Source organism: Xenopus laevis, chromosome 2L (genome assembly GCF_017654675.1).
Source record: "Xenopus laevis strain J_2021 chromosome 2L, Xenopus_laevis_v10.1, whole genome shotgun sequence".
NCBI lineage: Eukaryota > Metazoa > Chordata > Amphibia > Anura > Pipidae > Xenopus > Xenopus laevis.
The window spans coordinates 155,735,355-155,761,667 of NC_054373.1; the positions used below are offsets into that span (position 1 = coordinate 155,735,355).

At 42.4% G+C, this 26,313-nt stretch overlaps 1 protein-coding gene across 3 annotated transcripts in view; it reads right to left on the minus strand.

Annotated features, from left to right (window-relative positions):
• Positions 1-26,313, minus strand: part of tns2.L (tensin 2 L homeolog) — a 91,288-nt gene that overhangs the window by 3,398 nt on the left and 61,577 nt on the right. For all 3 annotated transcript variants that reach the window (XM_018247583.2, XM_018247584.2, XM_041582595.1), the window contains 10 exons: positions 14,063-15,512; positions 12,932-13,446; positions 11,904-11,990; positions 7,004-7,135; positions 6,802-6,894; positions 1,663-1,740; positions 1,175-1,252; positions 920-1,085; positions 761-829; positions 594-623 (listed from right to left, as the gene is read on the minus strand). In XM_018247583.2, coding sequence (XP_018103072.1) covers positions 594-623; positions 761-829; positions 920-1,085; positions 1,175-1,252; positions 1,663-1,740; positions 6,802-6,894; positions 7,004-7,135; positions 11,904-11,990; positions 12,932-13,446; positions 14,063-15,512 — 2,698 coding nt within the window. The remainder of the gene's footprint in view (positions 1-593; positions 624-760; positions 830-919; positions 1,086-1,174; positions 1,253-1,662; positions 1,741-6,801; positions 6,895-7,003; positions 7,136-11,903; positions 11,991-12,931; positions 13,447-14,062; positions 15,513-26,313) is intronic.

The window sequence follows — 26,313 nt, forward strand, 5'->3', positions numbered from 1 at the left end:
GATTTGGTGCATTCCTACTCTACATCATACTACAAGTTAATTTTAAGGTAAACAACCCCTGTAAGGCACTTTTGCTTTTTTGAGTTATTCATCTTAGGGTCATGTAATAAGCATGGGGCTGCTGATTGCGCTCTGTACCTTCAGATGGATTTTTTTGTGCCCCTTAATCAGGCCTAGACATGAATTCAAAGTATTAAATAGCATTTCAAGTACACAGAGGCCAAAACAGCACCCATAAGCCCAATAAATAGTGACTTTCTATTGCATTTTACAGCAGCTCTTCTGGCATTTGCCACAATCCAATCTGGTAACTAGGGTCCAAATTACTTTAGCAACCATGTACTGATTTGAATAAGAGACTGGAATATGAACAGGAGAACCTCCCCATTAAATCATATTTTCCATAGAACAGAATGCTAGCAATTCGTATATGGATAATCACTAAGAGCAGACCCCGCATTAGTAAAGTGTGGGCACTCCTGTCCTAACTGAACACTCCAGCATATTCCTTTCATTCTAAAGGAGGCCCTTCATTAACCACAATGTGATGGAAGGTAAATGCAAAGCCAGGGTGATATTAAAGCTACACGTACTTTGATGTTGTCCTGTCTGGATTGGTCCACCTGCAAAAAAATATATCGGGAAATAAGTTCTTCATAGTCAGAATTTCCTATGGTTCTACTAAACTAATGCACTTATAGATATTTTTAGGTACTATGTTAGTACAGTTAGCGTTGTAGTATTATAATAACATAGATACCTGCGATCCTGTGGGTCGCTACTGCAGTACGTTACACTAGAAACAGGATAATGACGCCGGAAGAACAGTCTGGAACACATGAAAACATCCTACAGTTACACATCTTCATACCATGGAGACCTACAAGCAATGTAACAATAGCCTGACCCTCACACTCACTTCCGCTGGCTGTCCGTAAGGGTGATACCCTGGTCAGATACTTTGAAATGGACAGTAGTTGCACTGGACCTTGGGGGAGTCAGGATGGCATTTGATGCCCTGGAAATGGCCTGGGGCCCGGTTAGAGATTCTGTGTCCACAGAGCCAAGGAAGAGAACACTGCATGCTACAAGGAGAGACAAGGAAATTGGATCCATTTAGCATTCTCTGCTTTTTACAACCTGAGCCTTGGTCTATTGCTTGCTTGCCAATTACCTGCTCCTTGTCTCAATAAATCTGCTGCTGTGCTCATGTTTGTAGGCACCATGACCTCTGAGCTCTGCTCCACCAGATCTGGGAAAGAGAAGAACCAGGCAAAGATGCATCAATGTGCAGAGGTGGGACAGAATCACTTGTATCTACTTCATGCGCAGAGGAAGGAATTCTAAATAAATGGTGGAGATGGACAGCATAGTAAGAAAAGTAAAATGATGGGTATTGATTAATTCTTTGAGTTTCGGCATTCCTACAATCCAGATACTTCCTTCTAATCAGTAACTCTGTATCAGCAGAAGCCAGTGGAGAAAGGGACCTGGTAAAGACGCAATTCCCACACCTCACCAGTGCTCTCCAATGAAAACAGATACATGTCAATAATCATCTCGTGGTGGGGAATTCGGGTGCTGCAATACAAATTCAGATCTCTCCAAAAGTACAAATTTGCCTATTTTAAAATGTATCCAAAGACTGTGCATCCTACTCACCACAGGAAGGGATGTGAAGTCTGCATGGCAAAGAGAGCGGGGTGACCGAGTGCTGAGACACCAGGGCTGAGAGGCTGCCTATATAAATGAAACACAACTTAGCATTGATCTAATACAATATATTTTGGTGACTAAAGTTGGCCATACACCTGAATAACAAGCTGATCTTTGCCCTATCCGGTCATCTATGTGCTTGTCCATATTGGGCTGATCTGATTGTTTGGCCCTCGGCCCAACAGCTGGATTATTATTATTATTAACATGTATTTATATAGCGCCAAAATATTGCGTAGCACTGTAAAGTAAATGTGATTATACAACTACATCACATGAATTACATATATAGAATATATGGAGTAACAAACATCACAATCAATACCGGTACAAAGAGGTGAGGAAGGCCCTATACATAGGCATACAGTCTAAAGGGAAGGGAGTAATACACAAGGTGTGGGAGTGGGCAAGATCGAAGTAAGTGTGTGAGAAATGTGGTGTTGTATGTGGTGTTGCGTTTGGTAGTTAAGCAGAGTGAGGGTAGGCTTCTCGAAAGAAGTGCGTTTTCAGAGATTTTTTGAAAGCAGAAAGGTTGGGAGAAAGTCGGACAGACTGTGGGAGAGCGTTCCAGAGGAGGGGTGCAGCCCTTCCAAAGTCTTGAATGCGAGCATGTGAGGAGGTAATGAGAGAAGAGTTGAGTAGCAGGTCAGTAGAGGAGCGTAGTAAGCGAGTGGGTGAGTATATAGAGATGAGTTCAGAGATGTAGGGTGGAGCAGAGCTGTGAAGTGCTTTGAAAGTCAGTTTCATTAATTTGAATTTGATTCTGAAAGGTAACGGAAGCCAGTGCAGGGATTGACAGAATGGCGAGGCAGAGGAGGAGCGGTTGCTGAGGTGTATGAGCCTCGCAGCAGTGTTCATTATGGACTGGAGAGGTTACAGTCTCTGGAGGGGGAGGCCAATTAAAAGAGAGTTACAGTAGTCTAGACGCGATATGATGAGAGAGTGAATAAGAATTTTGGCAGCGTCTTGGGTGATAAATGATCGTATTTTGGATATGTTCCTTAGGTGGAAGTGACATGATTTAATAAGTGACTGGATATGAGGAGTGAATGACAGGGCAGAATCTAGGATAACCCCAAGGCACCGGGCCTGGGGAGAGGGGGTGATAGTGGAATTGTTAACTATGATGGATACTTCGGGGATGCTACTGGTGTTAGTTGGAGGAAAGAGAACCATTTCAGTTTTAGAGAGGTTTAATTTAAGGTAGCGTTGCGACATCCAGGTAGAGATAGCGGACAGGCAGGAGGAGACGCGAGTTAGGAGTTCTGGGTTGAGATCAGGAGATGAGAGATAAATCTGAGTGTCGTCAGCATAGAGGTGGTAGTGGAAACCATATGAATTTATTAATTTGCCAAGGGAGGAAGTATAGAGGGAGAATAGTAATGGTCCCAGGACAGAGCCTTGAGGAACTCCAACAGAAAGAGGTAGGGGAGAAGATGATACTGCATTGTAGGAGACACTGAAGGAACGATTGGTGATGTAAGAAGAGAACCAGGACAGGGCTGTGTCACGAAGGCCAAGCGACTGGAGGGACTGGAGGAGGAGAGGGTGATCTACAGTGTCAAATGCGGCTGAGAGGTCAAGCAGTATTAGTAGTGAGAAATGATTGTTGGCTTTAGCGGTTAAAAGGTCATTAGTTAGTCGAGTCAGGGCAGTTTCCGTGGAGTGTTGTGGCTTAAAACCAGATTGTAGGGGGTCCAGCAGGTTATTGTCAGAGAGGAATGAGGTAAGTCGGTTGTAGACTAGGCGCTCAAGTAGTTTAGAGATGAAAGGTAGCAGAGAGATAGGTCGGAGGTTGTCAAGATTGGAGGGATCAAGAGAGGGTTTTTTCAGAATGGGGGTGACAAGAGCATGTTTTAGTTGAGAAGGAAACAGTCCAGTTGAGAGCGAAAGATTAAATAGGTGAGTTAAGGCTTTGATTAGACAAGGATTGGTATTAAGTTTTGAGGGAATTGGATCAAGCGGGCAGGTGGTAAGGTGAGAAGAGGCCAGAAGCTTTGAGAGTTCCTCATCAGTGACAGGGGGGAAGGAGCACAGGAGAGACTGGGGAGTGTGGAGGGAGGGTGGTGGAAGTCTACGGGGTTGAGTAGTGTAATGTCCCTTCTGATAGTGTCAATTTTGTTTTTGAAGTGCTCAGCAATATCTTGAGCAGAGACAGATGTGCATGGAGGGGGTGGAGAAGGGGAAAGGAGAGTGTTAAAGGTGGAGAAAAGTTGTGCTGGTTTTTTAGAAAGGGAGTTAATGAGTGAAGTAAAGTAGGTTTGTTTGGCTTGGAAGAGGCTGGTGTTAAAGGAGCGCAGGGCAGATTTGTAGCTCCAAAAGTCTGATTCTGAACGGGATTTGCGCCAGCGACGCTCAAGTGCACGTGAGTGTCTTTGGAGCGCTTTTGTATGAGCAGTATGCCAAGGTTGAAGTGGTTTGGGTCGAGAACGTTTAGTTTTTATAGGAGCAAGCTCATTTAGGGCAGTGGTGAGAGTACTATAGTAGACAGAGGTAGCCACATTAGGACATGAGATGGCTGAGATATTAGAGTGAAGAGAGTCAAAGGAAGAAGAGAGATGTGACACGTCTACAGCTTGCAAGTCAAGGTAAGTACGTGTTTGGGGAATAGCAGGGGGTGAGGATGGAGTTAGTGAGAGTTGAAATGTGAGCATATTGTGATCAGAGAGGGGAAATGGGGAGTTAGTAAAATTGGAGGTTGAACAGAGTCTGGTAAATATGAGATCCAGAGCATTACCATTGGAGTGAGAGGGGGAGTCTGAGCACAAAGATAAGCCTAGGGAGGAGGTTAGTGAAAGAAGTTTAGAGACAGAAGAGTTGTTAATGTTGTTAACGGGCAGGGCCACCATCAGGGGGGGACAAGCGTACCGGGCCCGGGCATGAAGGGGGGCCCGGCAGCGCTGCATTTTTTGAAGATCCGGGCCCCCCTTACGAGCGCCCGAGCCGTACGTCTTGCCTCTTGCGTGCCGAATGCGGAAGTGCCGAAAAGCCGAAGCCGATGCGCCGAAAAGACCCGAAGTCACGGAAAAAGCCGAAGTCACGAAGCGCCGAAAAGACCCGAAGTCACGAAAATAGCCGAAGTCCTGAAGCAGCGCAAAGACCCGGAGTCCCGAAAACAGCCGAAATTGAAGTCCTGAAGCGGTGAAAAGACCCGAAGTCACGAAAGGAGGCGAAGTTGAAGTACTGAAGCCATGAGTTCAATTCTACTGAACACCAGTTTGTGGTTTTTTTTTTTTTTTAATCCCCTGGCCACCAATGTATTATTTTAATATTCTATAGGCCCCTGCCACCAATCTTTTTTTTAAAACTTTTTTTTTGGGGCCCCAATTTTTTTTTTAACTCGTAAGGGGCCCCTTGCCACCATTGTTTTTTTTTTTAAAGAAAAAAAAAATTAATTTTCTTTTTGGTGGCCCCAAATTTTTTTAACTTGTAAGGGGGCCCCTACCACCAGTTTTTTTTTTCAAAAAAAAAATTATTTTTTTTTTCAAATTTTTTTTGGGGCCCCAATTTGTTTTTAACTTATAAGGGGGCCCCTACCACCAGTTTTTTTTTTATTCAAAAAAATTTTTTTTTTTCCAATTTTTTTTGGGGCCCCAATTTGTTTTTAACTTTTAAGGGGGCCCCTGCTGCCAATGTTTTTTTTTTTTTTCAAAAAAAAATTTTTTTTTTACATTTTTTTTGGGGCCCCAATTTGTTTTTAACTTATAAGGGGGCCCCTGCCACCAATGTTTGTTTATTTTTTAGTTTTTTTTACATTTTTTTTTGTTGGGGCCCCAAGTTTTTTTTAACTTATAAGGGGGCCCCTGCCACCAATGTTTTTTTAAAAAAAAAAAAAAATACAACCATACAACTTGTGTGGGGGGGGGTTACTTTTTTAGCGCTGATGTCTGTGTGGTCTTTTAACTGCGATGTGGAGTGGGCGGGATATGGGGTGGAGCTTGGTCGTCAGTGTGGGCGGGGCCCAGGGGGCCCCAAAAATTTTGTTGTACGGGGCCCCCGTGATTTCTAATGGCGGCCCTGTTAACGGGTATATTAAAGTCACCTAATATGATGGATGGGATGTTAGATGAAAGAAAGTAAGGAAGCCAAGCAGCAAAGTTGTCCAGAAATTGTGCAGTTGGTCCTGGTGGTCGATATATAACAGCAATGCAGAGTGAAACAGGAGAAAAGAGCCTAATGCAGTGAGCCTCAAAGCTGGATCATAACAAAGGCCAATGCAAACTGTCAGGAAAGGGCTGCATCAACAGCTGATTCGGTCCTCACCCTAACAAAGCAGATGATCATAGTGAAGACCAGGTCCAGACTGAGAATTAAAACAGGCCCTGGCATTTCAGGTACACAGAGGCCCGCTAAATAGTGACTTTCTATGGGATCTTATAGCAGCCCCTCTGGCATTTGCCAGAACTCACAGATTACCAGTCCAGGCCTGGTGCAGACCATGTCATGGAATAATCCCCCAAGCTTGGCTGATCCACTGTGACCCTCACCTGAGATTTTCAAACCTGATCAGAGATCTGATTGGTCTGGTGGCCATGGTTAGCCCCATACCAAAGCCAATAAGCTGCAGACTTGGCCTGGAGTGAGCAGACTGTATCTGGCCAGTATAAGATTAAAAAGCCGGTGTTAAAGGTGAAACAAACCCTTAATAAAAAAAATCCTACCCCCTACCTTACATAGACCCCCTCCCTTCCTGCCTAAGTGTTATCCTGGGCAAATGACCCGAACTCTTTACTTACCCCTCCGTGCAGATTCTGTCGAGCGAAGTTCACGAGCGCCATCTTCTTCTCTTCAGTAATCTTCAGAATGAGACCAGCAAAGCGGCGCATGCGCCGAAATTCACATAAATTGTCTCATTCCGAAGATTACTGAAGCGGCTGAATATGGCGCCAGTGAACTCCGCTGGACAGAATCTGCATGGAGGGGTAACTAAAGAGTTAGGGGCATTTGCCTGGGGTAGCAGCTAGGCTGGGGGGGGATCTATGTAGGGTAGGGTTTTTTTTATTAAGGGCTTGTTTCTCCTTAACTTCTACTAACTTTTATGGCTGTGCTGATTCATAAAGGTAACATTATAAGCAATTCTTTTACCAAAATGGGGTTCAATTGGTGAGCCTTTAATCTTCACTCCTTTTGGTCCAGTCTCAATGAGGAAATGGCGAACCAGCTGCTCGGCGGAATCTCCTGTTGCAGAAAGGTGGAATTTGATTATACCTAACCTGAACCTCATTGAGCATCTGAAGCCCTCCATGGCCCATGGCTAATCGAACATCAGCCCTAATTAGCAAGTTACCTTTGTAGAGCTGCACTGCTACGTTTGGAGGAGGGCTGGAGACCTTCAGTGCCAAACCATATGCCCCACGGAATGAGTTACTGTCCCGAATCAGGAAGGAGCCTGGCTCTGCACCTCTTAATATGGCAATAGCTGAAAGGGGAAATACAAGGAGAATGGAATAACTTGCTTTATAACACAGAACAAATATTTTATGTATCTGAAAAAAGCAACATCTAGGCATGTAAAAGTTAAATAAAAAAAAAAAGGTGGGATATTGGATCTTGTTAGGGCATCTTTTCAGTGCCACTGGCATTGCACATGCTCAGTGTGCTCTGGGCTGCTGTTGAATAGGGCTTGGATTAGTTCAACGTATCAGTCACTGAATGTGACCTTCCTCAATCAATATATTTCTTTATATTTGTTGTGTAAATCCTGAGTGTGTGATATACACCCGGGTACTTTGCAGCAGCTCACTTGTAAAATGGTCTCATCAGGCTGCTACAGTAACAGTAACACAAAACATCATTTATAGCAATTCTTGTCTGCTGAGCTTTAGCTCTTAATACGCAGGCATTATACATGTAAAAATGATTGGCTCATTAATGATCTTGTTTATGGAGATAAACAGCCCAGTTTTAATAGGAAAAGCCATGAAAAATGCTTATATTAGCCAAAACGGCGTACAGAGTACAATGTATGAAACAACTTTTTTACACTAAGGGAAACAAGGCTGATCGATTATTGGCAAATTTACTACGACAAAAACAAGCTCAAAATCGCATACAATACTTACAGGATGCTCATACCAAAATAACTGACCCTAAACAAATAGCAAATAAATTTGCACTTTATTATAAACAGTTATATAATTTAAGCTCTGACCCGGTCAACTCTAAACCACTTCCAGAACAAATTGACACATATCTGAACAATTTAGACCTCCCTTCACCAACCCCGCAACAATTGGAATCCCTTAGCAAACCCATTCAGCTCGAGGAACTTCAAAGTGTCATTAAAGAATTGAAACTTGGTAAATCTCCAGGCCCTGACGGCTTCACGAACCAATACTACAAATTATACCTTGACATATTGTCCCCGCATTTACTTAAACTATTTCAGGACATCATGGACACAGGCCTGATTAATCCTGAATTTTTACATGCCCATGTAGTTACCATTCCTAAGCCGGGCAAATCCCACGACCAGTGTCAAAACTATAGACCCATCACTTTGCTTAATACTGACCTCAAAATTTATGCTAAACTACTAGCTCAACGGCTTAATTTAATACTGCCCTCTCTTATCAAAAACGATCAAGTGGGATTCGTACTGACCAGACAGGGGGCTGATAGTTCAAGACGGTTTCAAAATGTAATACACTTGCTCAAGAGCATGAAAACACCAGCCCTTCTGCTTTCCCTAGACGCAGAAAAGGCGTTTGACAGGGTTAACTGGGAATATATGAAAGCTACATTGGCCAAATTCCAGCTAGGACCAACTTTCTTAAAAGCTGTCTCCCCACTATACTCGTATCCCACAGCTAAAGTTTGTACCAAAGGAGCCCTGTCAAACGCCATTGAGCTTACAAAAGGGACAAGGCAAGGGTGCCCTTTGTCGCCTTTGATCTTCGCCTTAATGGTTGAACCTTTAGCCCATAGTATAAGGGACAATCAGGATATAAAGGGCATCCCCACACCTGCAGGACCACAGAAAATTGGTTTGTTCGCAGACGATATTCTCCTGGCTATTACGAATCCCTTGACCTCTCTACCGAATATTCTCAAGGAACTTGACAGGTTTCAAGCAGTATCGTGGTACAAAATCAACACCGCCAAATCGCAGGCTTTACCCATTAACATACCTAGACGGGTTCTGGAGGGAATTGCACATTACCACGCCTTTGAGTGGCGTGATTCCTATATCACTTATTTGGGAATCAAGCTACCCAAAGACCCGGCCATGATATTTAAATTGAATCATTCCCCGTTGATAAAACTCGTTGAATTAGAATGCAACAGATGGCGAAAAGAAACAATTTCTTGGTATGGGCGTGTAATGGCTATAAAAATGAACCTTTTACCACGAATTTTATATGTATTTAGAATGTTGCAGATCCCGCTCCCTACTAAATATTTGGCGACCATACAGAGAACCATGAATAGACTCATATGGCAGCAGAAACCCCCGAGAATGGCCTTCTCAACAACTCAATATTCTAGATCTTCGGGAGGGTTGGGAATACCCAATGTCAAAGCCTATTATATTGCCACTATTTTGGAATCAGTTGTCCGTTTGCATGCGGAAAGGGGCTGCAGGACGTGGGTGGATATGGAAACTCAAATGATGGGAGACAACTCTATAATTCATCTTTTTTGGATGCCCAAACATTCCAGACCACCAGTGGATAGCCTTTTACCCACCACTAAACTGTCCATCCATATATGGGACACTGTGCAAACAAAGCTTAAGTTTGGTACCTTTCCTTCCCCTTTATTACCTCTGAAAGCGCTGAAATATTTCATCCCACAGATAAACCTTCACAGCTGGGCTACTGCTGGGATTTCCCAACTAGGACACCTCTACCATCTCACAAAAATACGTCGGTTTGAGGACCTGATGCAGATCTACGGTCTACCACCACATCAAATCTATACTTATGGGCAAATCACGCATTTTCTGCGCACCGCTGCTGTGGATTACAAAACACTACGCACTCAGTCATTGATGGAGTGCCTCTGTGGTAAATTCTGGAACGGTAAATCGATATTGTCGGATTGCTATAAAATGCAAATATCACGCGAGGAAACTCAAAAACTTCCATATATGGATAAATGGGAACAAGAGCTTCAATTGCAATTCTCCCCGGCTCAATGGTCCGCATGTATTTTTTTTTTTTTATATTTAATTTATTTATTCAATTTTTTGTAAAGACAGAAAATATAAGACAGAACGAATACATACAAAATAAAATAAGTATCTTCTTCTTGCATATTCATCACAACTTCCTTAAATTCATTTTACTTTGTACATAAATAAATAAATGCATAAAGAAGGAAGAGGGAAGAAGAGAAAGGAAAAAAAAAAAAAAAAAAAAAAAAAGATAGATACACAAGTTTTTATTATTATTCCCCCCTTCTTAATTGTCCATCATTTCCTAGGAAATCATGGTCCGCATGTATTAATAGCCCTAAAGGCGCAACCCACTGCACTAACCACCTGGAATCTCACATTAAAGTGGTTGGTAGATGGTACCCAACGCCCTCCAGGATTGCAAAGATTTCTCCAAATTATCCAAACATGTGCTGGAGACAATGTGGTCAGCCAGGTACAATGCTTCATATGTGGTGGCAGTGTGTAAAAGTTACAGTTTTTTGGACAGAGCTTTTCGATTTAATAAAGGAGATATTCCACAAGGAAATACCACAACTGCCCCAGATAGCACTACTCCAAATCTACCCAGTACAAATTTCAAAAGCTGAGAGGCGCCTTCTGTTTCAGATCCTCAATGCAGCACTAACCCTTATAGCGAGTACTTGGAAGACACCAACTACCCCTTCTGTACAGCAGTTGATCAAGCGGATTGAATCTAGGAAATGCATGGAATTTTTGGTGGAAACCGACCCGGAAAAGAATCTTCAAATTATACAGACATGGGCACCGTGGACTTCCTACCAGCTTTCCATATCCACCCAGTCTGTTTAGCCCATTCTTACAGTTGAGAAGGCTAACTCGCATCCTCTGGGGGCCACGCATAAATATTGTGTTAGTCTTTTCTAATTGCTTGATCAATGTGTTCCTTAGATGTCAGACAAATCAGGGTGGAACTATCATTGTATACTACTGCACGTGAACTATTATTATGTACTTGCTCATTATACCTTGCAATTGTCATTGTATGCCACTACTTGCTTTTTCTATTTGTTTTTATGCTAATAAAAGCAGTATTGAATTAAAAAAAAAAAAAATGCTTATATTGTCACCTGTAGAACCTGTGCACCAGTGTTAAAAGTGAGATTATTATCCTATAAAACCCATTTATATTAGGGACAGGTCTGCTACCAATTCACAGACAAGGCAACCATCAAGGTGGTACAACTGTTTCGTAGTGATGGACGAATTTATTCAGCAGGCATGGATTTGCAGCAAATTTTTCTGCATTTTGCCACCTACGGATTGTTTCACGAAACTGCTGTGAAAACATTTGCCATGACAAAAAAGTCACTTGTGTAAAAATTGTTGCGCGACAAAATAATTTTGCCACCTATTGACTTTGATGCATTGGGACAAAAAAGTCGCATGTGTAAAAATTGTCGAGCACATTAAAATTGTCGTGCCTCCAAATGATTTTGACGCCCATTGACTTTAATGCATTCGGACAAAAAAGTCACCCATGTAAAAATTGTTGCTCGTGTAAAAATTGTCGCACGTCAAAATAATTTTGATGCCCATTGACTTCAGTGCTATTCGCAAATTTTCCAGCGAAGCAAAACGGGACAGGTTTGCCCATCGCTACTGTTTTGGAATATGGCTGAGCTTTCCCATTACTGTAAGTACAAAGCCCCATGAAGCATATAACTGGGTGTACTGTACTATTATACAAATGTAGCATTGCATTTAAAGAGGGAAGAAGACAAGACAGGAAAGTGAATGACACATCCCTGCGCATGTCTGAACCCATGTGTGCAACTATTTCCCCATGACAAAATCTTACACACGGAAAGATAAAACAAATGGCATCTGATCCTGGAATGTCCCTCCCAGCACTGGCTGACAAACAGATTTTGTACTGATTGATTCAAAGCTGGACTCACTTAGCTCTCTTATCTGCCAGCCACGACCCCTCCCCTTCATCCCCAAAGTGACTCCTGCTGCCCCCTGACCCCTGTGCACTCTACATCTGCTTGCACTTTATTAGTACCTTGCTCCCTGGAAATGGTCGGCTTATACCAAAACTTGGAAAAGTCTTGCACAAAATTTCCTGTAACTGGAGCATCTTGTTGGGTATCTAAATAATGGAAAAAAAAGTTTCATTCATGAATAGCCAATCATAAACAGTGCAGATAGTATATTATATTATATAGTATATTATTTATTTTGCACCTATCAATGCATTACCCACACAGAAGCAGTCTAGGCCTCAATGCCCAGTCCAAGGTAGAACCTCACTGTCCTACTGATGGGCCTGTACAAAAGATCCCATTGGAGGAGAAGCACACCGCGAGTGAATGTAAAGGTGCCCATACACTGAGAGATCCGCTCGTTTGGCAATGTCGCCAAATGAGCGGATCTCCCTCCGATATGCCCACCTTGAGGTGGGCAATATCGGGCTGATCCGATCGTGGGCCCTAGGGCCCAACGATCGGATCCTAAAGAGGCCTTAACGGGCGGTCGGATCGCGGGGCCGCATCAACGAATAGATGCGGCCGCGATCCGACGGGATTTTCTGTCCCATCCGATCGAGATCTGGCCGACTTTCGGCCAGATCTTGATCGGTGAAGCCCGTCGGGGGGCCCCATACACGGGCCAATAAGCTGCCAACACGGTCTGTCGGCAGCTTTTATCGGCCCGTGTATGGCCACCTTAATTCTCATTCAAAGGGCCTACAATTGTATCAGTCCTATCTTGTTTCTAGGGTTGCCACCTGGCTGGTATTTTACAGGCCTGGCCGGTAAAAATTATGGCTGATCCCAATGTTTTTAATAGGGAAAAAATCTAAATATATAGGAAGGCCTGTATTTTTTTCCAGAAAAGGTGGCAACCCTACCTGTGTCCCTGTGTGTGGGTGGCCAAATTGTACCTGGATCCAATCTCAGAAACACGATGGACAATGAGAGACAGGTAAAGTGTCTGTACGGCTGGGTTCAGCCTCTACCAATCTCGTTCTTGGTGTTCTATCATGTATTGTTCAACAGGAAAATGTCACTATTTTATATACAAAATACCTACCCACGGGTGATGAATGGCCTTTGTTGCACTCAGACAGTCCATTGGGTTTCACTTGAGCTTTTTCCCCTTCTGCTGGAGAGTGACATTTTTCTGGCAGTTGTGGTGGCTGTATATTAGGCGGGCAAGGGCTGCTGGAATAAAAGGCAGTTCTTATAGGGAATGAAGGTGTAGGAGAAGGAGGCAGGAGATCACTCTGACTTCCCATTGGTGATTTTGGTGGGCTGGTTGGTGCTTCCTTTCCTTGTGGGTTTACAGGGCTCACGGGCAAGGATATAGTGACACTTCTCTTTTGGAGCGGTACAGTGATCTTTGGGACAGAAAAACTCTGAGGACTGTAACTAGACCCAAAAGCAATCGTTCCACTGGCAGATGATATAATAGGCCCATACGTGGAGTGACTTCTCTTAGCCTCCAATGTTACAGGTACTTTAGTTACATGTGTCTGAGAGAAAGAACTTGGCAACAATGTATTTGCTTCATTGGCCGTATTCACATGAGATGCTGCTAATCCAGGCCTGTAAATCACAAATTAAATATTCATTGTCACAATAAGTATTTACTGTGTTGCGACACTTTCACTGTTATTTGCATAGACAAACTGTTTTAAGGATTACAATTCTATTGCTTCGTTATACATTTTACAAAGGGACTAAGTTTTACCTGCAACTTACTTGCTGCTTTCAAAGTAAAACTCCCAAACTTGGCTGCCCTTTCATAAGAATTCTTAATGAATCAGATAAAATTGAGCATAGGACTGGCCAGATATGGGATGACTTTGACGTAGTTGGCCAGCTTAAATATATTGCAATATATGGACAAACAATCCCTGTTTTGTTTAAAGGGTAAGGCATTTTTCAGTAGCAGTATGCACAAAATGTCTCTGTCTTAAATATATTGATAATGGGTTGAGTGCAGAGGACTCTTGTATTTGTCTAAGAGATGTAAAAGGGCAATATTTACTTAAATATATATTCCAGTTTGATAAGATTCTTTAATATGCCACTTAATTTGATATAAATTGTCTGTTGCTCAAGTATTCGTTTTGGGGGTATAGTTTTCCTTTAATAATAAAATAGTAATAATACACTATTGACACAGCATGGTTCTTTATATATATATATATATTCTTACCTGTCAGTTACTGCAGCACTGTTAATGTTTGCATGCGTAGGTGCAGTTTTCTGGGTCTGCACTGATGAACACTGACCCCCAATGGTTCTGTACAGTTGCACTGAAGGACTCTGTGTGTGGACTTGGCTTGGTTTGGGCACAGGATGGTGCGACTGTATAGGAGGGATCTGTGTCCCTACAGAAGTGTCTGTCTGCACAAGCTGACTCTGTGTATAGACTGTATCATATGGCTTTACTGATGAACTGTTTGTGCTTACAGAGCTGTGAGACTGGACCAGTTTTTGTTGAGGCACATTTGTTTGTGTAGGTGCAATTGCTGGGGGGACAGGTGCCTGGCCCTCTGAAGACTGCCTGTGATTAGGAGAATGTGGATATGTACTGGAGATCTGTTTGACTACACAGTTGCCTGTCTGTACATGTGGCTCAGAAGGTAAAGGAGGGTTGTGTGCTTGTGTACATGTGTTTTGTGTATGGTTGGGGATGTCTGGTCGCTCAGGAGAACTCTTTGTGTTGAGTGGACTGTTTGCTGTCAGGCCATTAGTGGGCACATTGTCTTGCACTTGTCCATGTTTATCAGGAGAGTGCAGCTTGCCATGCCCTTGTACAGCCAAACTCATATGTTGGCTACTTCCATTCAGTTGTACAGATGGACTGGGTAGCTGAGTGGTATGGCCTAACTGGGAAGATGGACTATGTGCTGGAGATGCAGGACATGTTTGGCCCAAACATTGACTTTGAAAAGCTGGGTTCTGCGTGTGCACAGCTGGATTGTGTGGGGTGGATGTAGGACAGGTTTGACCCTGACTGTGACTCTGCAGCGCTGGATTCTGTACATGTACTGATGGGGCGTGTGTGGGGGAAGTAGAATACAGTTTCCCCTGACTATGGCTTTGAAGAGCGGGAGTCTGCATGTGTACAGGAGGAGCTGATATGTGCATTGTAGGACATGTTTGCCCCTGACTATGGCTTTGCAGAGATGGATTGTGCATGTGTACAGGAGGAGCTGTTCTGAGTGATGTGGGACTTGTTTGCCCCTGATTATAGCCAGGAAGAGTTGGATTCTGCATGTGCACAAGTGGATTGAGTGTGGGGGATGTTGGGCTTTTTTGTGTCACACTATGGCTCTGAAGGGTGGGATTCTGCACATTTAGAAGGTTATTTGTCTGAATAGACTGGCAGTGAGTATTTATGGGAGTGCTTGTGTGCACAGGACTATGTGGATGCACAAAATGTTCTGCCTGCACTAAGCTATGGACATGCATGTTAATATCAGAGCCAGCAGTGCTTCTTGCTATGTGAGCATCCATGGGAGAGCTTGACTGCTGAGGGCTCCCTTGGGCAGAAGAGTTACTATGTAGAATAGCCGAGGAGCTGACAGCCGGTCCCGTCTCCATGTGCTGATGCAGCTGCAGTGTTGGAGCATTTAACTGCATGACACGATCACTGGGCTCTGTGGGGAGAGAAGGCAACAGGCATGTGTTTGAATCAGTAAGTTAAGAAAGCAAGGAAACAAGACTATTAGTATTATTATTATTATTATTAACATGTATTTATATAGCGCCAACCTATTTTGTAGCACTGTAAAGTAAATGTGATTATACAACTAAATCACATGAATTACATACATAGAACATATGGAGTAACAAACATCACAATCAATACAAGTACAAAAGGTGAGGAAGGCCCTATACATAGGCATACAGTCTAAAGGGAAGGGAGTAATACACAAGGTGTGGGAGTGGGCAAGATCGAATTAAGTGGGTGAGAAATGTTTTTTTGAAAGCAGAAAGGTTGGGAGAAAGTCAGACAGACCGTGGGAGAGAGTTCCAGAGGAGGGGTGCAGCCCTTGCAAAGTCTTGAATGTGAGCATGTGAGGAGGTAATGAGAGAAGAGTTGAGTAGCAGGTCAGTAGAGGAGCGTAGTAAGCGAGTGGGTGAGTATATAGAGATGAGTTCAGAGATGTAGGGTGGGGCAGAGTTATGAAGTGCTTTGAAAGTCAGTGTCAATAATTTGAATTTGATTCTGAAAGGTAACGAAAGCCAGTGCAGGGATTGACAGAATGGCGATGTAGAGGAGGAGCGGTTGCTGAGGTGTATGAGCCTCGTGTTCATTATGGACTGGAGAGGTGACAGTCTCTGGAGGGGAAGGCCAATTAAAAGAGAGTTACAGTAGTCTAGATGTGATATGATGAGAGAGTGAATAAGAATTTTGGCAGCGTCTTGGGTGATAAATGATCGTATTTTGGATATGTTCCTTAGGTGGAAGTGACATGATTTAATAAGTGACTGGATATGAGGAGTGAATGACAGGGCAGAATCTAGGATAACCCCAAGGCACCGGGCCTGGGGAGAGGGGGTGATAGTGGAATTGTTAACTATGATGGATACTTCCGGGATGTTACTGGTGTTAGTTGGAGGAAAGACAACCATTTCAGTTTTAGAGAGGTTTAATTATTGAAACTATTGACTCTACATTAATCTTCAGGCAACCCACACCCAGCAACTACTGAAACACATGCACTAATGAACCATTTTTCATAGATTAAACAGAGCAATAAAAACTGGTACAAATGAGTCTTGTGGCCCAATGCAGATGAAAGGGCCAGAGCCAATACCTTGCTTTACCCCCCAAGACCCAGAACATTTTGTAAGTGACCATGTCAAATCAATAGATGTTTGAAGGTTGTGCAACATGAGTGAATAAAATCTCGTCATACTAATTAGCAGGGTGCACTGAAGGGAACGGACTGTACCAAACGGGAACTGGAGAAGAGAAGGCCTGTTCTTAAACTGCTCCACAGGTGATTTGAATCAGTATATTCCAGCCAAAGGAAGAGAATAATAGATTTTTACCCCATGTGGCTAGTATCATGGTAATGTTACACACTTAGCTACTACAGACATGATGTCACAGCACCAAAAGCAGGAAAAATCTTTTTTAAAGGGGAACTATAATTTTTGTATTACCATAAAGCCAATACACAGCAGTTTTGTTGTAAAATTGCTTCTCTGACCATGTTTTCCAGCAATTATTATTGTTGTTTCACTAAGGGGCAGATTTACTAAGGGTCGAATATCGAGGGTTAATTAACCCTCGATATTCGACTAGGAACTAAAATCGTTCGACTTCGAATATCGAAGTCGAACGATTTAGCGCTAATCCTAAGATCGAACGATCGAAGGATTTTAATACAACGATCGAAGGAATATCCTTCGATCAAAAAAGCACAGGCAAGCCTATGGGGACCTTCCCCATAGGCTAACATTGAGTTCGGTAGCTTTTAGCTGCCGAACTAGGGGGTCGAAGTTTTTCTTAAAGAGACAGTACTTCGATTATCGAATGGTCGAATAGTCGAACGATTTTTAGTTCAAATCGTTCGATTCGTAGTCGTAGTCGTAGTCGAAGGTCGAACTAGCCCATTCGATGGTCGAAGTAGCCCAAAAAACACTTCGAAATTCGAAGTTTTTTTAATTCGAATCCTTCACTCGAGCTTTGTAAATGTGCCCCTAAGTGCACAATAAGAATTGCTTTGTTTTGCTGATGCTCCTCTCGTCACAGGTATGCATAGGCATGTGTTATAATCCCAACGCTGGCCCAGGGCCTTGCTCCAGAATGTTGGTGGCAGAATCGGGGAAAAAGATCTGCCTGTTTGGTAACATCGCCAATGAGCAGATCTTTATGTGTATGGTCAGCTTTTATTCTGCCTACTCGGATCCTCGGAGCAACTGAGAGAAGATGAGAATATCTTTAAATCGGTCTCTCCCTCTCTATTATTACCTCTGTATAAAGAACTACTCCTTGTTTATTTAGGCTTGGGAATAGGGGGCAAGGCTCTTCATTATTTATCTTTTATCGTTTCTGAATTATTTGCCTTCATCTTCTGACTCGTTCAAGCTTCCAAATGAGGGTCACTGACCCCATCTAAAAACAAAAGCTCTGTAAGGCTACAAATATATTGTTATTGCTACTTTTTATTGTTCATGTTTCTATTCAGGTCCTATCCTATTCATATTCCTGTCTCTTATTCTAATCAATGCATGGTTGCTAGGTTAATTAGGACACTAGCAACCAGACTGCTGAAATTGCAAACTGGAGAGCTGCTGAATAAGAAGAATAAAAATATGATAAAAAAATGAAAACCAATTGCAAACTGTCTCAGAAAGCCACTCTCTACATCATAATAAAAATTAATTTAAAACGTGAGCAACCCCTTTAGGTTAGAGACACGGTCAGATTCGGGGAGATTATTTGCCTGGAGATAAATCTCCTCTTATTTGGGGGCAACTAATCTTCCCGGGATGGCACTTGTGCTGGGGTGCTTCGTTTTCTGAAGTCGTCCGAAGTTTCCTCGAACTTTGGGTGCTCCGAGTGCCACACTGCCTGCAATTTTTATTGTAGTCGGCAGGAATGCAGTTCAGAGAGATTATTCGCCCCTAAAAAGAGGAGATTTAATCTCCCTGAATCTGACCGTGTCTCTTTGCCCTTAAACAAAACCCATAGTATTTCTTATTTTACAAATGATAGGAGTGATAAATAGGTTACTGCCTCATATTAAATAATATTAAATCCCACAGCTTGCAGGGAAAGCCAGCTTGTGTGCGTACGATTTTCTGCAGACTGGGCATCTGGGTGCTAGGGATGTAGCGAACTGTTCTGCTGCGAACTAGTTCGCGCGAACTTCGACCGTTCGCGTCCACCAAATGTTCGCGAACGTTTGGGAACGTTCGCATTTTGAGTTCGCGTTCGATTCGAATACAAGTCGTTCGACCATTCGACCATTCGAATTCCTTCGACCGCTAAAAATCTAACGATTTCCATTCGTTCGAACGATTGTAAGCATTCGATCGAATGAAAATCCTTCGATCGAATGGCTTCGATCGTTCGATTCGAATGAAAATCCTTCGATTGAACGATTAAAATCCTTCGATCGTTCGATTCGAACGATTTTAGCGGGTGTTCGAAGTTCGCGAACTGTCCGCGAACGTTCGCATTTTTTGCCGGTGTTCGTGAACGGCATTGGCGAACACCAAACCGGCAGTTCGCTACATCCCTACTGGGTGCCACCAAGTTTTTTGAGACTCCTCTATATAAACATTTCAGCAATATTCCTCACTAGCTGGAACTGGGGGATTAGTGCCTCTGCCTGGAACATATACTGGGCTGGAATGTTCTGATTATTTAGGTGACAACGCTGGGGAAACATCCGGGGCCAGGCAGAGATTTGTCACTGGAAGACATGTTGGTCAGCATGCAAAGAATATAGTTTATTCATTTATATGTAAACTTCAACCCCCGATGTTTAACTTAAACCTGTTCTTTCTCATGCAGTGAAACATCCTTTTTGGGATTAAGTAGGAAAATTACATTATTGGATTCATTTCTGTACTGTAATGTGCTCGGGTGCCAAATCTCTGCAAATATATATACAGTAGGGAAACTTGTACAGGTATGAGGTCCGGTATCCATAAACCTATAATCCAAAAACTCCGAAATACAGGAAGGCCATCTCCCATAGACTCCATTTTAATCAAATAATTAAGATTTTTAAATGATTTGCTTTTTCCCAGTTATAATAAAACTAGGGATGCACTGAATCCACTATTTGGGATTTGGCCGAATCCCTGAATCCTTAGTGAAAGATTCAGCGGAATATTGAACCAAATCCAAATCCTAATTTGCGTATGCAAATTAGGGGCAGGAAAGGAAAACATGGGAAAAAATTCTTCTTTTGTGATGTGATTTCCCTACCCACCCCTAATTTACATATGTAAACTAGGATTTGGATTAGGCCAAACCACAAATCTGAATCCTGCTGAAAAAAGATGAATTCTGGATTTGGTGAATCCCTAAATAAAACAGTACCTTGTACTTGATTCCAACTAATAATTAACCCTTATAGGAAGCAAAACTATCCTATTGGGTTTATTTAATGTTCACATGCTTTTTAGTAGTACGGAGATTCAAAATATGGAAATACCCCTTATCCAGGTCCCTAGCATTCTGTATAACAGGTCCCATACCTGTGTGTGTGTGCCTATATATATATATATATATATATATATATATATATATATATATATATATATATATATATATATACACACACACACACACACACACACACACAGGTATAGGATCCCTTATCCGGAAACACGATATCCAGAAAGCTCCGAATTATGGAATGGCTGTCTCCCATAGACTCCATTTTATCCAAATAATCCAAATTTTTAAAAATTATTTCCTTTTTCTCTGTAGTAATAAAACAGTAGCTTGTACTTGATCCCAACTAAGATATAATTAATCCTTATTGGAGGCAAAACCAGCCTATTGGGTTTATTTAATGTTTAGATTAATTTCTAGTAGACTTAAGGCATGAAGACCCAAATTACGGAAAGATCCGTTATCCAGAAAACCCCAGGTCCCGAGCATTCTGGATAATGGGTCCCATACCTGTGTATATATATATATATATATATATATATATATATATATATATATATATATATACATACCTATAAAGACATATTTGTACACTCACTTGGATGTCCCTGAATTATATATATATATGACTGGGGCCCCAGCTTGTCTACGAATACCGAGCCCCTTCATGTCCTACTTTGGTCCTGGTTGAGATTTTGGCTACAGCTTGTGGAATGTATAGGATGTGTGAGCTGTGCGGTTCCGGACGGACACCAAGTCATTGCTGTGGAGATGATCCCAAACAAACCCTCATGTTTTCCTGGCTACGTAACTGAAGGAAGTTGTTTGGGAGGTGCAAGGGGCTAAAGAGATTTCTCTAAAGCTTTCAATGATTTGTCCCTGGGGGACTCGTATATAATGATGGAAGCCTGAGAATGACTCATAAAACACACAGATGAAGAAATAAATTGGGCCGGGATGGGCATACAGAGAATTTATATGGAAAATTAAGCTTATATTGAGGACGGGAGGGGGGAGCAGAGTCGCTAAACCCCAGCATGGGCTCCATTCAGCACTTTCTCCCTTACACACAGACACACGATCACCTGCAATACTTCCAGTATAACTGGGTCTCACTAATTCCACATGTGCCATTTCTAACACAGAAATCATTGTGCTCGCTCATCATATTAAGTCCATCTGAGAGATTAAACTCACTGCCCTATGGGGGGGGGGAAATTAAATAAAACATGCAAAGTTGGATCCGGTCTTGTAACTCATAGCAACCAATCAGTATTTGCATTTGAGGCCTAGTGCAGTTTAATGAATGAAAGGAAACATCTGATTGGTTGCTGTGGGTAACTAAGTAAACTAGGCAGACTTTACCTATGTCTCATACCTCTTCTCCTTTAGAATGTTGAGTAGGGCCCTCTTTACCTCCTGTATCTGCCAATATTTGTATGTAATTCCATATACCATACAGCCCAACCATCTGGCCATATATGACCACTCGTGGGTCCATTTCGGCTGATAATCCTGATGCATCAACGATTATTGGCCCTGGTGGAAACTGTCTATTTGTCAGCTGAAAAGGAGTGAAGAGGCCAAGCACATATATAGCCCCTGGTGCAGCATCCATCTATTTGATCCATGACCCAATCAGGCAGATACTGTGTATTGGTGCTTAAAATAAACACTGTTTCTTCCTTAGCTGATAAAATGTCCCGTTCTGATATAAAAGCAGGGCTCTGCCATTCCTAGGTGACGCATTGTTGTAGTTCCTTTTGTAGCTGGTAATATTGAAAGAACTGCAGCGCCAACCCTGCAACAGAACAGGTATAAAGTCCTCTGTCTGCTCCAGCCTCATATTGCACTAGCTGCATCTGGCACAGGCTGGAAGCTGCACCCACATAATAATGTGCTTTGTGTAATGCAGTGAATGGTTATGTAGGAATAATACAGTTATTTTCCACGCCAGCAAATGTGATCCACAAACAATCACATATCTACTATAAGGGGCCGATTCACTAACTTCGAGTGAAGGATTCGAAGGTAAAAAACTTCGAATTTCGAAGTTTTTTTGGGCTCCTTCGACCATCGAATGGGCTACTTCGACTACGACTTCGAATCGAAGGATTCGTAGTAAAAATCGTTCGACTATTCGACCATTCGATAGTCGAAGTACTGTCTCTTTAAAAAAAACTTTGACAAGCTGAAACTTTAGGTGAATGAGTGAATAAGAATTTTGGCAGCATCTTGGATGATAAATGATCATATTTTGTATATGCAATAAGGTCATTATATAAAATATGGAATTTTTAGTCATATTCATTTTTAGGGTTTAGTTCTCCTTCAACTGTTAGTATGATGTAGAGATTAATATGCTTCTGATACCATTTGCAGTTGGTTTTCATTTGTTTTTTTTAGTTATTTAGCTTTTTATTCGGCAGCTCTCCAGTTTGCAATTTCAGCAATCTGGTTGCTATGGTCCAAATAACCCTAGCAACCATGTATTGATTTGAATAAGAGGTTGAAATATAAATAGGAGAGGGCCTGAATATAAAGGTGAGTAATAAAAAGTAGCAATAACAATACATTTGTATACTTAGGAAGCTAGCACATGGGCAGATTAGGGGAGATTTTAGTTGCCTGTCGACTAATCGCCTTTTCTGTGGGGTGACAGTCTCCCTGAACTGTCTTCCCCCTGCTATAATGAGAAAACGCCAGCGCCAATGCACTCGCAACGCTTAGATTTCCGTAGTCGCCCGAAGTTTCCTCGTGAGGCAACTTCGGGGAGATTGTCACCCTGCAGAAGAGGCGATTAGTCGCCAGGCTACTAAAATCTCCCCGAATCTGCCCGTGTGCTAGCTCCCTTACAGAGCATTTGAAAGCTGGAAAGAGTCAGAAGAAGAAGGCAAATCATTCGAAAACTATAAAAAAGAAAGAACGAAAGCAAATTGAAAAGTTGCTTAGAATTAGCCATTCTAGAACATACTAAAAGTTAAAGATCACCCCCATTAAGGGCTATTCCACACGGGGAGATAGCCACGCGTTTGCGGTCGCGGCGACAAAGCGCCGCGCCAGTCGCCGCGACCGGCGCAGGCGACAGTTTTGTATGGGCGCCTATGTAAAAACGCCTGTGCTAACCACACGAGGCGATGCGCTTTTCAACAGTCGCCTGAAAAAGCCTGGCGAGGCATTTTCAGGCGACTGTTGAAAAGCGCATCGCCTCGTGTGGTTAGCACAGGCGTTTTTACATAGGCGCCCATACAAAACTGTCGCCTGCGCCGGTGGCTATCTCCCCGTGTGGACTAGCCCTAAAGGACCATCACATCTCTTATCTCCATCAGCACATGGGCCCTCCTGCTGTTGCAGATAGTGGAGCTGATGAGATCCAGCAGAGAGTAAAGGGATGTTTCACCTTTAGCCTCCCTAATAGCCCCTCTTTCAGCAGCCAATGTGACACCTACACTTTCTGTCCTATTTAACTTCATTTTGTTGCCTCCACCCCCTCAATCTGCAGCACATCTGTGTCCCATTCTGTTATAGCCACGCTCCTCATGTGTTTGCCATTATTCTCATTCCATGAGATCAGTAACTTGTACTTTGTCTGTAGGAATTCATGTATTCCCTGCTGAAATATACACGGGTGATAGCGCTGATATCCTCATAATATTTAAAGTCAGGCGCACGCTATTTGTTATAATACATTCGTTTCAATGAGTCATGTGAGAGTACCAAGCACCGATTATATAGTGAATAAAGTACCCCCTTTTGTAAAATATAGGGATATTATAAGTTACCGAGGAGTTTCATGACCATATAAAAACACGAGGCCAAAGGCCGAGTGTTTTTATACAGGTCATGGAACTCTGAGGTAACTTCTAATATCCTCATATTTTACAACTGGGGGTACTTTATTTATTATAATACACAAATTTCAATGAGTCATGTGACAGAAATGACATCAGAACTCACCGTTTATAAGGATATAATTTACAGGATATTCATGGCTTTTGTGTATTATATAAGGATATTGTACAGCTTATTTATAACTCTTATTCATTTTGTGGCTCTGAAATATTTCCCAAGCTCGGTGGATTCTATTACAACCCAGTGTATGTCATTTCTAATCCTTCAGGAGGTGGTTCATCTTTAAGTTGTCTTTTAGTATGCTATAAAATGGAAATGTTTCAATTGGTCTTCATTACTTATTTTATATTTAGGTTTTTAAATTATTTGCCTGATTGTTTCCAACTTAAATAGGGGGTCACTGACCCACCTAACAACCAAATGCTCTGCAAAGCTACACATTTATTGTTATTGCTACATTTTATTACTTATCTTTCTATTCAGGCCTCTCCTATTCATATCCCAGTCACTTATTCAAATCAGTGCATGGTTGCTAGGGGAATTTGGACCCTATCAACCAGATGGCGGACATTGCAAACTGGAGAGCTGCTGAATAAAAAGCTAAATAACTTAAAATAATAATAAGCGACTGCAAATTGTCTCAGAATATCACTCTCTTCATCATACTAAAAGTGAAGTCAAAGGTGAACAAGCCTTTAATGAATGGGTCTCTAATGATGAAGAACAGACTGACTATTAGAGATAAATATATAAGGAGACTTGTGCAGGAGGGGCCACACTGTAACTGAACAGAACAAAATTCAGATATTGGGCACAAAACCCTTTTCAGAGCACTTGCTCCATTCCATGATATTAGGGATGAATGAGATTTATTTTCTTCAGCCAAATCGTCAGTTTCCTTTAATAATAATGATGACGATGACTACAAGAAACTGGAGTAAAATGTTGTCATTGTGCGTTTGGGTTTCTGTGGGAGCTGAAGGAATAAATAAATAGTGGTATTGTGGAGTGGCCGGGAGACAGGACCGTCTGTTAGTTGGGAAACTGGTTTCCCGCAGAGCAGCAGTCCCAGGTCACGCCTATTCTATGTGCACTGTATCCGCCTCCAGGGTCGCCATCAGGGGGGACAAGTGGCCCGGGCTTGAAGGGGGGCCCGGCAGGCTTTTTGAAGAGCCGGGCCCCCCTTGACAGCTCCGAAGCGGTGCCACGCGATCGAAGTCCCGAACAGCCGAATGCGGAAGTGCCGAACAGACGAAGTCCTGGAGCCACGGAAAGACCAGAAGTCACAAAAGGAGCCGAAACTGAAGTCCTGAAGCGACGAAAAGACCCGATGTCATGAAAACAGCTATAATTGAAGTCCTGTAGCCACGAGTTCAATTCTACTAACACCAATGTGGGTTTTTTTTTTTAATCCCCTGGCCACCAATGTTTTATTCTAATACTCTATTAGAGTAAGTTTTTAAAAAAAATATTTTATATGGCCCCAGTTTTTTTTTAAGTTGTAAGGGGGCCCTGGCACCAAAGTTTTTTAAAAAGATATTTTCTGCGGCCATAATTTTTTTTTTTTACTTGTAAGGGGGCCTTGGTGCCAAAGTTTTTTAAAAAGATATTTTCTGCAGCCCCAATTTTTTTTTTAACTTGTAAGGGTGCCCTGGCGCCAAGGTTTTTTAAAAAAAATATTCTTTGGGGCCCCAAATTTTTTAACATGTAAGGTGGGCCCTGGCACCAATTTTTTTGTAAAAAAAACTTTTATGGGGGACCTGGCACTAATGTTTTTTTTTTTTAATTATAAGGGGGCCCTGACCATCAATAGCTTTTTATAACTTGTGTGTGTGGGTTACCTTTTTTTAGCGCTGATGTCTGTGTAGTCTTTTAACTGTGGTGTGGAGTGGGAGGGATCTGGGGTGGGGCCTGGGTGGGCGGGCCCATATATTTTGTTGTACAGCGCCCCGTGATTTCTAATGGCGGCTCTGTCCGCCTCCAACATTCACCAACACACTACAGAAATAAAGGGCAACTCACTATTATTGTAGAAGAATTTTTAGACAGTTGCAGCACTTGAAGTTGAACCCATGCAGCCATGTCTACTAAGGCTTTGCAGCAGAGTATTGGTGCCACATGCATGGTCACTTACCCACAATCCACTCTCAGGTCACATGAAACCATTACCCATTCTAGCTCTCTTGTTAAAACACCCGGGCTATCTGTAGTACCAATACCAATACAGGGGGTACTGGACCCAGAGTGCTGCTTAGTCTACACTCTACACTTACTATGATAAAAGAATGAAATCATTTGGGAATATTTCCCAGCGAGGGAAGGCAGCGTTTATCAATCAAGTATGGGACCTTTTATCCAGAATGCTCAAGACCTGGGGTTTTCTTTTGGGATCTTTACATAATTTGTAACTTTATACAGAGACAGAGTGCAGAGACAGAAAAGAAGATTTGGGGAGATTG